Source organism: Chelonoidis abingdonii, chromosome 18 (genome assembly GCF_003597395.2).
Source record: "Chelonoidis abingdonii isolate Lonesome George chromosome 18, CheloAbing_2.0, whole genome shotgun sequence".
Lineage (NCBI taxonomy): Eukaryota > Metazoa > Chordata > Testudines > Testudinidae > Chelonoidis > Chelonoidis abingdonii.
In genome coordinates, this window is record NC_133786.1 from 9770638 (window position 1) to 9781699 (window position 11062).

The 11062-nt window shown below is 49.8% G+C and overlaps 1 protein-coding gene across 1 annotated transcript; it reads right to left on the reverse strand.

Annotated features, from left to right (window-relative positions):
• Positions 1 to 5417: 5417 nt before the first annotated feature.
• On the reverse strand, positions 5418 to 10503 carry SPATA19 (spermatogenesis associated 19). Its single transcript, XM_032802412.2, is given in 7 exon segments — positions 5418 to 5493; positions 7140 to 7217; positions 7776 to 7867; positions 9102 to 9206; positions 10152 to 10208; positions 10311 to 10445; positions 10447 to 10503. Coding segments are annotated over 7 exon segments (600 nt in total).
• Between the last annotated feature and the right edge of the window lie 559 nt (positions 10504 to 11062).

Consider the following 11062-nt stretch of genomic DNA (forward strand, 5'->3'; position numbering starts at 1 on the left):
CTCATTGAATACAATGCACAGCATACTTAAAGGTAATTCAATAAGGTTTCCCAACAACATTGCAGGAAATTACCATCGCTGTCACAGGGGGACCTTCAGAGTTCATAGATCCATAGACCTCAAGCCAGAAGGGACCACTGTGACCATTATGTCTGTCTTTCTGTGTAACACAGGCCAGAGAACTGCCTGAAATAATTCCTAGAGCTTTTAGAAACACAATTTAATTTTGATTTACAAGTTGCCAGTGATGGAGAACCAACCACAACTGACCACAATTAACCACCAATACTTAATTACCCTCTCTGGTAAAAATGTAGGCCTTACTTCCAGTCTGAATTCGTCTAGCTCCAACTTTTGGCCACTGGGTTGTGTTTGACCGTTCTCTGCTAGACTAACCCATTGTCAAGTATTTGCTCCCCAGGTAGGTACCTACAGACTGCAATCAAGTAACCTCTTAACCTTGGTTTTGTTGGCTCCTTGAGTCTATCACGAAGGCATGCTTTCTAACTGCTAGCGCTACCCTCCCAGTTCAGCCTGCTGCCCAAACCCTCGCTCCCCCAGCCGGGGCCATTCCCCATTTGGTCTCTTCCATCCAGGGAGAAGCACATTCTGAGCCCTGATGTAAGGTCTAAAATACCTGTCGGCCAGTCAGGGTCTCTACAGAGAAGTCGGTTGTCCTGAGGAGCTCCCACTGTGCCTGAGCTGTGACCAGCTGGCCTTTCCAAGCGATGGCTGAGAGCACTCACCCAGAGGAGGCATTCCAGCCTCCCTCCCTGGTTCCACTTCTAGCCTCAGGCCGGCAACTTGGCCCCATCTGCGAGATGATCCAGGCCTGCTTTAGGACTTTCACATCGGCCCAGCACTTAAACCACGCCAAGTGTGAGTTTTCAGACCAGGGTCCCTTCAGCATTCCTGCAGCAGCCACAGTCAGCCCTGTGCCCCTGCAAAATCCATGACCCAAACACACACCTTGATTAGCTTCATCAGCACCATTTAGCTACACTAATGCCTTGGTCATGACTGAATGACCTCACATTTGCCATTCGTTTCCCTTTAATCCAGCATGAATCAGTGCCTCCTGTAACAGGTGCAGCGGGGCACTGGTTCCCCCCCCGGGGCTCAGTCATGCGTGGAACAAAGCTCCATTTGAGCCACTTAATGAGTTCACTCCTGCCAGAGGTCTGGAGAAGCTGGGCTTGTAATAACAGTAATGGCTTTGCCCTCTTCCCCTCCCTTGTGCAGGGCTTATTGTTGTTGCCAAGCAAGCAAGAGATTGCAGCTAGTGAGGGAGCAAGGATGGGCGGCAGGTGAATCCAGGCGTTTTGCTATGCACTTTGGGGTGTCTCATCAGCAGGTTCAGGGTCCCAGAGAAGGAAGCGGGATGGAGGGGGGGGGGAGATGAGGGTTATGGCCGTGGGGGAGGCAATTACTGAACAAGGCAATCCAGTGTTGTTAATCACGCTGAGCAGTATGGCCTCACTGTCTCTGTGCTCATCAGTCCATATCAGCTGGTGCCTTTTGTCTTATACACAGTTCCTGCTTTGCAATCGGTCTTTTTGTTCTGTCATGGAACAGCACCTAGCACCTTGGGGTCTTGGATCAACGGACTCCTAGGTGCTACAATGACACAAATAATAAAAGAATAATAATTATTATGAAGAGCATCAGGGGACTTTTCTACAGCCCGGCCTTTGTACAGTCCTGCCAGCAGTGCTGTAGCTACATGGTACGCAGAGCAAGGAGGACTGCAGGGAAACCTCCAGGATTGGTTTGCTGCACTTCCAGGGGCAAGAGCACCCCCATCTGGCCATTTCAGGCTAGACACCATCCGTTTGATCCAGGATTCAGCAATAGCCACAGGCTATTTTTAGTAGAACCCTTATAAAATAGTATCAGAGGGGTAGCCGTGTTAGTCTGGATCTGTAAAAGCAGCAGAGAGTGCTGTGGCTCCTGATAGACTAACAGACGTCTATAAGGTGCCACAGGACTCTTAACGTCTGTTAGTTTATAAGATGCTACAGGACTCTTTGCTGCTTTTACAGATCCAGACTAACACGGCTACCCCTCTGATACTTGACACCATGCAAGGCACTGCATTTAGCCAAATGGAGTGGAAATCCATACGTCTGATAGTCTATAAGGTGCCACAGGACTCTTTGCTGCTTATGAAATAGTATCTCCACTTGACCCCTGCTGTCTCATAGACCAACAATCCCACTCCCTCATTTTAATCCTGAGTGCTCCCAACCTTCTTCCTTCCAGTCATCAGAGTGTTTGGAATGTAAACAAACCTATGGGGGGAAATATATAGACCCAGAACTAACTGGCCATGGGCCTGCGGGGACCCTGAGCTCCTAGTTTGTGCATCATGCCCTGAACTTTCATCTACTTGTTCTTGTTTGACTGGTAAACTCACTGGGGCCAGGGCTGTATCCTCCTGTGTGTTTGTACAGCCCTATACACTGCAGAACCCATCACTGGGTAGGGCTACAATGCAAATCTAGAGAGAAACATAGGACAGATTTACCCCGAGAAACTTGTGTGCAATTGGCTACATACTGGATGGGGGTTCTGAGATGGGAAATCAGAGCTCATGAGGACAGTCTCAATACTGCAGCCATTGCCTGTTCATGGGGAAGTGGAGGGATGGAGATCTTCTCTCACACTCACCTCCATGCCTAATTCCACCCAGCTGCGATGCACGTTACAGCCTCTCCTCCCTGAATTCATTTCCCAGGCCCCTCCCTCCTTCCCACTTCAGTCCCTCAAAAAAACCTTTCCCACTGACATTGATAAAGAAACATGAGTTCCTCTTTCCCTAACTTCTGTCCAGCCTTAAACTGTCAGCATCTGGGGCAGGGATTGTCCCTTCTTACACAAGTGGAAAGCACCTGGGGGACTGAGTACCAGACAAACAGAAGAGAGAGAGGCACAGACTAGGGTGAACAGGTGTCCCGCTTCTATAGGGACAGTTCCAATATTTGGGGCTGTGTCTTAGACAGGTGCCTATTACCCCACACCCTGTCCTGATTTTTCACCTTTGCTGTCTGGTAACCCTAAGAAAGACAAAACATGGCAGAGGAGGGAAACCTCTGGTCTTTTACAGATGTGCATATTCCCTTATTGTCTCTCAGCTTCCCTCATCTCCTCCCCTCCCCTAGACCCACCCGCCCGCCCCCTTCTCTCTCGTTCCACCTCCCCATCTCGCTGCACTGCCATCTTGCAAGTAAACAGCCTCATCTTGTGGACTGTCATTGCTAAGCAAGCCAGAGAGCCTTACAGACTCCCCTCCCGAATACCGCTTCACCAGAGAGCCGGATAAACAGAAGCACAGCAGCAGACCAGGGCACATTCTACATAGCAAATGTCTTTATGACCAGCTCAGGTTTACGAAACAGGAGTTAATATGTTGGCCAGATTTGCTCTGAAATGGTTGGAGGAAAAGATTCAAATGCAGCCTGTCTCTGCAGTAGGAGGTCCAGGCTGGACAGAATGCTGCAAAAGAAAAGCAAGAGAGATGAGCAAGAGCTATGGCATCAGATAGGCCAGGATCCTAAGGAGGTAAATAGGATTAATGCCTTTCACCAAGGATCGCAAAGCACTTCCCTTATTTAATGGGTCTTATGCCCCCATCACTGTGGCCTGGGGGCACATGCAAAAATTCAACAGCACTGCTTCAAATGAAGCCGCTCCTTGCCAGGCATTGCAAACAATCCTCCCTAGCCTTAGTCCATGGGTCTGCCATGATCTACAGGCCAATGAACGCTTCATCAGGAGATGGGACCTGGCACCATACCCTATAGGTCAGAGGAATCAGTCTCTGCTGGATGCCTGGGGAAAGCGCATTCCATAGTCAGGGACCCTCTCCAAGAGTGGAGCCTGGCTGACCTCAGCATCCCACTCACTAATGACCTCTGACAACAGGGGGTGCTGGAACAATGCGTATAGTGCTGAGAGCCACTGAACCAAACTGTAAACCCTGTCTATGATGGAATCCACTTCAAGCCAGGGGGTGCTGCAGCCCCCCGGCCCCCGACACACACACACACCCTAGTTCCAGCAACTGTCTCTCACAACCCCTCCTTACTCCATAGGGAAGACGAGGATTCTTTTCCCTATGTGGCTGCCCAGCTCACCTCACCTTAAAGGGTCCTGAGTTTCAGAGCTGGTGAGCTAGTCAGCTTGGCTCAGGCCACGGCGGGGCACAATATCTCACTGAAGGGATCAGGCTTTGGGCTAGATTCTGTGCTGGGCCCCTCGGGAGATACCACGCAGGAGGGGCAGCTGAGGAGAATGATGATAAAGGTGGCTTTAAAACCACCTGGTGTGCCCCCTGGACACTCCCTGCTCCAGAGAACAGTACAACCTCCAGCATAAGCTGGACCAGCCCTGGTGTGTATGCCAGAATCTATTGTGTTTCTTTGCAGGGGTCAGGAGGAGGATTCGCCCTGGGGCCATGGCAGCTCCTTCCCCTCCCCTATGAAGCACCAGAGCCGAGGCCAGAACCCAGCGCTTGACTCTGGGGACCAAGATAGAAAGAGACCCCAGAACCATGGGAATTCCCCCCGCTGAATTCTTGGCCTGCAGACATCAGGCAGGGCCCATGGAGAACAGAAAGCAAAACTGGACAGAATCATCACTTATCCCCCCCGTAGCAGCCTTTCCAGACAGGGCAAAGTACTGTGCAAGGCCTAGCCAGGCCTGCCCCAGACAGCAGAATAGAACCTGGGTGCCTTCCCTCTGGCCCTGCCCACACAGACCGACATGGCCACCAGCTTTTGGCCAGGACAGCTTCCCTGGCCACTGTCAGGTTTTGACGGCTAGCAGCTGACTCTCAGCTCAGCCTCTCAGCCCCTGGGTGGCTTACAATGACAGTTGACACTATCCCAAACTGGCCAGCCAGGATGGCATGGGACCCGTGTCCTGAGGTTCCCCATAGGAGAGATAAGGCCAGCGAGGGTCCAAATTTCAGATGTCCCTGGATGCCTAGGCCAGGTGCGCCATGAGGTCACAATTTGTCTTGCCCCAGGTCTGCAGCACCGGCAATAGAGGCCAGGAGGAAATCTTGGCATAATTCACTCTAGGGGAAAATTGCTTTTATTTGTTATCCTGACACTCACTTATTTGGACTTACATGTCTCAGTACAAAATGTTAGCCCTTCATCGCGGGCCTAAATTTACTTTCAGCCCAGGAACTAGCTGGGGGAGGCCAGCTGGTGAAGAAGCAGTGATAGGAAGAAACTCAGGGCTGGATTAAAATGGAGAACAAGCTCCTTTCTAACCTCAGGAAGAGAGGACTCTCTAGGGTCAGGTCGATGGAGGTGGCAGATTTGAGGAAGCTAGGAGCACTGAATCAAGGAATGTGTTGAGACTCATCTCCAATGTTCTACCCGACCTACACACCTTACCTGCTATATTTAGCTTGAAAGCGTGGCTCGGATCTCAGTGTTTGACCTGTTGTTCTGCATTGCTTGAAGCATGACCTGGGATACGCTGAAAAAACAAGAAGTTAGAGAGGTGTTGGACCCAGCAATGCACTGGGGAGGACTTCAATCCATCCATCTCACGGCTTTGCACACGTGACCATCACTGCAGGATCTGAGCGCTGGCCAGAACTCAAAATGTGCTGCTACCTAACTGCAGAATTGAGTTTCCTGCACCTGTATGTCATTTAGGGGGATCTATGTTTCAATCTCCAACTGGTAAAAGCATGGAGAAAGCAGATGTTGCAGTTGAGTCTGCAGAGGTAGAAGCTAGAATTTCATGTGCACTGCCAGACTGGATCAGACCCATGGTCCATCTAATCTAGAATCCTGTCTCTAGAAGTAGCCAGCACCAGATGCCTCAGAGGAAGGTGCAAGAACCCTACAATAGGCTGATGTGGGATTATCTGCCCCCACAAAGGCCTCGCCACAGTCCCAAATCACCGGAATCTCGTTTAAACCCTAAAGCAGGAAGTGGTTATCCCTTCCAAAATTCTTTTTGCATTAACTATAACATCACTGAATATTTTTCTTATCCTGATAAATGTTTGGCCCTATTTAATTCTTTCGTCTCAATGACATCTTGGGGCAGTGTGTTCCACAGTCTAATCGCATGTAGAGAGAAAAAGTATCTGTGTTGAATTTTCCACCTTGCAATTAATTGAAAGTCCCATTGTTCTTCTGTCATGCAAAAGGAGACAAGAGGTTAATTTCCAGCTAGAACAGCTCTAGTAGCATGGTGACCATTGGCTTGATCTCTCTAGCCAATGAGGACTCTGCATAGCCAAGGAACTTGGGCTCTCTTCTTCTGGAAGAACACCTGGATTAGAGGACTTTTGTTGGATTTCCAAGTGGTGACAAATCTGGACAGCAGCAAACATGTTTGAATTCTCTCCCTATTATGGAGGCCTGGAGAAGTTTTCACTGGGGTCCCACTTGGAGTATCTGGCTACACATCCATATTTTTAAGGATCAGTACAACTTGAACCCAAGCCTGCAGGACTACTAGGCAACCAACATCCTCACAGTACCATGCAGCAGCAACTGTAACCTGGCCACTCCCCGCAACCCACAATCTGCAGAGGTTCAACACTACAGGAAGTTCCACCTCAAGTGATCTAAAAGAGTAGTCTTAGCAGTCCCTGATGGGCTTATATAGGGACAAAGCCAATGAGGTGTACCAGAATGCGTCCACGCAACGCAGCTAGCTTCCACGACCAGCCTACTTCTCTGTTTCTGAGCTCCTGGGACTGATCTCGGCTCTGATTCCCCAACGACCTCTAGGACCCTGACCCCATTATCTGATATTGACCCTCAGCTCAGATCCTTGTCTTGACTTGAACCTCAGCTTGACTCTTGACCCCGATATTGGCTCTGACCCATTTCAGTTCTGGAATTTCAAGTGCCTACCCCTAGCCCTGCCTACCTTTGCCCAGGATCCTGACATGACCACCCTAGGGCTCCAGCACACTGGCCCCACTCCAGCAAGTGCCTAGTCCCACTGCACAGAATCCAGAGTGATCAGCACCAAGACGATGAGCTCTTTGAGGCAGGGACCGTGTCCTCCTGTGGATGGGGGCAGCACCTGGTGCCTTTTGGGCATGACCTGAGTATGGGCTGGCAGGTGTTTAAAAGACCCTGCCAAGAGGATCTCACCTGTTTCGCACTTGTTCCAACCTCTCCCGCATGGCTTCGTTCCTCATGTCACTCGATACTCGATAGACCCGGGTCTGACTGCAAGAAGCACACAAGTCCATTGAGGTGGTTTTACGATGCTGGCCTGGTCACCAATAAAAAACATCCAGCATGCCACCCAAGCCCAGTTCTGCACAGGTCCCCAATCTTTGTGTCATACCAGTATACCCAATGGTATGTCTGTATACTCCAAGACAGAAGTGCTGCTCATCAGTTCTAGTAGAACCCAAGAGATCAAAATTGCTGATATGTAAGCATGATGCTGTAAAAGGTTGTGATATATATATAAAAAAAAAACAAAATAAAACAAAAAAAAGACTCCACAGCTCCATGACCAAACACTGCCCACTTTTGGCCAGATCCTCAGTTGGCATAAAATCAGCACAGCTCCATTGAATTCACCACAGTTGATGTACACCAGCTGAAGTTCTGGTCTTTTGGTCCAGTCCTGAGCATCCTGGCTCCCGCTGACGCTCACTGCCTTCTCTTTTTCTCCCCTCTCAATTCAGTGGGGCTTCCCCTTTCATACTCCAGCTCAGTACCTCACAGAATCAGACCCTTTGCCTCTTCCTAGAGGATAGCTACAAGGGACTCTACCTCCATCTTATGAACTGGATCTTTGTCCTCTCCTCCAGAAGACCGCGGCTAGATGACAACACTGGCAGTTTCGTGCTAGAGACTTGAACAGACTAGGAAAAACAGGGGAGGGCAGATATTATCCACAGCAGCAAACCTTGGCATGAAGGGAATTAGGATTAAACGCAGCTCAGAGTCTTAACCAGGAAAAAAAAAATCCCTTTACTATCTACTTTATATCAGCATTAACAAGACCACAACGGCTAATGCCAAATGCAGCTGAGAAGTGCCTATTACCCCGGAATGCAATGCAGTGACATTTCAGTTATGTGGAAAGGTTGCTTTTCAAGTTCATGTGGAACATAGTGGGAGAGCAGGATTTGACCTACTGGATCAAACCACTGCTGAAGCAAGTCTGTATCCAGGCATCATTATGCATCACAGGGAACCACTGGTGTGCATGGTAGGGGGAAAAGCCCGTGGACGTCAAATGGGAGTCTTTCAGTTGATTTCAATGCACATTGGACCAGTCACTAAATCTTGCTTCTGGCAAAGGTCAATTGATGCTTCAGAGGAAGCTGAGGAAAACGATAATGCAATTACCTATCTGTATATAATGTTACCTACACAGGAGGGTAAGCATTCCTTATCAGGTCACCTGGCACTTTTGTAGCTGATATTTGATTAGCCCCTTAAAAACTGCAGAGGAAGAAGGAAACCGTGAGCCAAACCAAAATGAAGATGGAATTACTGCCTGGATAGTTTCTCTCTCTGTGGAGAAGGGCTCCATTCTAACCAGCAAGGGCCAGATTTTCAAAAGAGCTCAGCACGTATGTGGCATGCCAGGAGGAGCCAGCTGCTGAGCACTTTGAAAATGTGACCCTTGTTTGGAGAATGCCAAAAGGGGGAGGGGGGGGGAACTCTTGAAAACCTGGTCCTGAATGTGTGTGATGAACCGTTCGGAACCTGGCCCAGCTGCCCGAGAAGTTTGGTGTACATACACAAGGAATGCTTTAAACCGAGTTCCAGGGGATGACATTGCTACCATGGTTTCACTGGCAAAGCCAAGCTTGGTATGAACAGCAGAAGGAAAACCGAGTATTGTTTCCTATTCTGTTCTCAGACCTCACCCACTGTTAAAGTGTTGGAGCACCTAACGCCTCCCTGGTGTAACCCCACTGGACACGCTGGCCCATGCTACCCATAGCACTACGTGGGGGGAGTGTCTTAACACTAGGCATGCGCCACTCAGACTCTGCTTCTTCCACCTTCTCCTGTACAGTGTCACAGGACGCATCCACCTCTCATTCCACACACTGCCCCCTGGACACTGTCCCAAGGCGATACCTGTGACTTTGTCATCCCTGAACCTTGGCCAGCAGAAAGGATTGCTTTGGTTTCTGCCTTGTTTTCCACTTTCTGCTTAAAGATCTTGGAAGCTTCTTCTTCAATCTGAAAGGGAAGCAAAACAACAATATCTTTCCTTGCCTGCAACTCCTGAGGGAGAGCAGTGACTAGCATGAACTGTGCAGGTATCAGACCTCAATGGCTCTTTGCACTTGGGGGGTTACTTTATACTTGATAACTGAGGGCTAATAACAAAGCCATTATCCATGTAGGGAAAACACTTGGGCCCCTTGCTTCCTGGCAGGTACCATCTCATCTTCAGAACACAGAAGGGTGGAAAAGTGGAACCTGCCAAACCAGTCCTCTTAGAAGGCTAGAAAGTCGTCTCCTAGCTGGACATGTATCAAATATGAAGATCCACATTAGTGTCTGTTTAGGCAAAGTAACGATTTCAGAGCCTCTGGCTTCAAAGTACCCTCCAAGCAGGGTTGAACCGAAGTCCCCAGAATACCATTTCACAGCTGAGGATCAAAAATGCAAGCCTTTCCACTGTGCTGGGGGACAGTCTCCTCACCAAGGTTTTCTTTTTCATAACAAGGGTGGTTACAACCCCGTTGAGTCAGATGGGCATGAAAACCACATTTCTCCCCTCCGTCCTGGTTATCATTCAAGTATCCATCCAAGTACTTGCTCTGTACCCATGCAGACAACTGGGCATTCAACGTGGTTCCCTCCTAGTTAGCATCCAGGTAACCAAGCATTAAAATTCAGGGTCCCCCTACTTAGTAGCAATGTATTGATGCATCAGATCCAGAATCTGATCCTGCCCCCCAGCCCACCTCTAGGCTTAGCAAGGTACCTAAGTATTAAAACCCTCCCTGATTCAGTGTCCAGGCACTGAATTGATTTAATCAGGGATTAGTGCCCCCCTTTGCCATCTGGGTGCTAATACAGTACCCCACTTCCTGGTTACCGTCCTTGCTGGCATCTTATTGGCTAGGATCTCACTCTAACTCGGGCATGTTGTTACTCTCTGGCTCTCATCCTCACCTTCCTCAGCCAGTGCTCTAGCACGGACAGCATCTCTGTCTCCACGACTTTAATGTCCTGCAAGGAATCAGACAGGGTGAGGCTGGCATGAACCCTGTGTATCCCCCCGTGATGGGGAGCTCACAGCTAAGGCAGAGAATAACCCCATCGCCCCCCTACCGGAGCCCTGCTGGGTGGGAACCGACGGCCAATGGATTTACACATCAAGATGTACACGCCCCACGTGGAAATAATCATCCTAGGGGGATCCTCTCCCCTGGGCGGCGAGTCCTCCCTCAGCCTCAGTTCCCCTCTTCCGCAGGAACTGGCCTGTACAGTAAGACTCCTGGCTGAGGGGGCAGCATTGTTGCATCACCAGGCTCCGTGGCACAGCAACTGCTGATGTTGTAACAATGGTAGGTGGCAGCAGCAGCTGAGTGCCTCCCTGTGCTGTTCCCCCAACTCAGAAAAGAGGCAAGGCGGAGGCTTCTGTTTTCCCCTTCTGAAGCCTCTAGCCCTTCCTTGGATGTTACTGGGCTCCTCCTCTCTGTGGTATGTAGGTTCTCCTCACCAGGGGTGCTGGAGCACTGTGCCGGTTTTTAAAAGCACCTAAGGGAGTCGTTAGGTTCCTAATATGTCAGTGGCATTAGGTCACCTAACTCCTCTCAGCCCCCGGGCTCTACCCTCCCAGCCCTCGTCAAGGAGGGAAGTGCTCTCCCCATTTTACAGATGCGGAAACTGAGGCACTATGTGATTGCCCGGGGTCACACATGGTGTACACTGTGGAGCTGGGAATTGAACTCGAGTCTTACAAATCCCAGGCCAGAGCCCTGGGGCCACCCAATGTTTTTGAGGCAAGTGTGTTTATTGGAAGATATTTTACTCCTAGTGGAGGGTAACAAGGAACCCCCAGGTGCTGCAGGAAGGTGTGG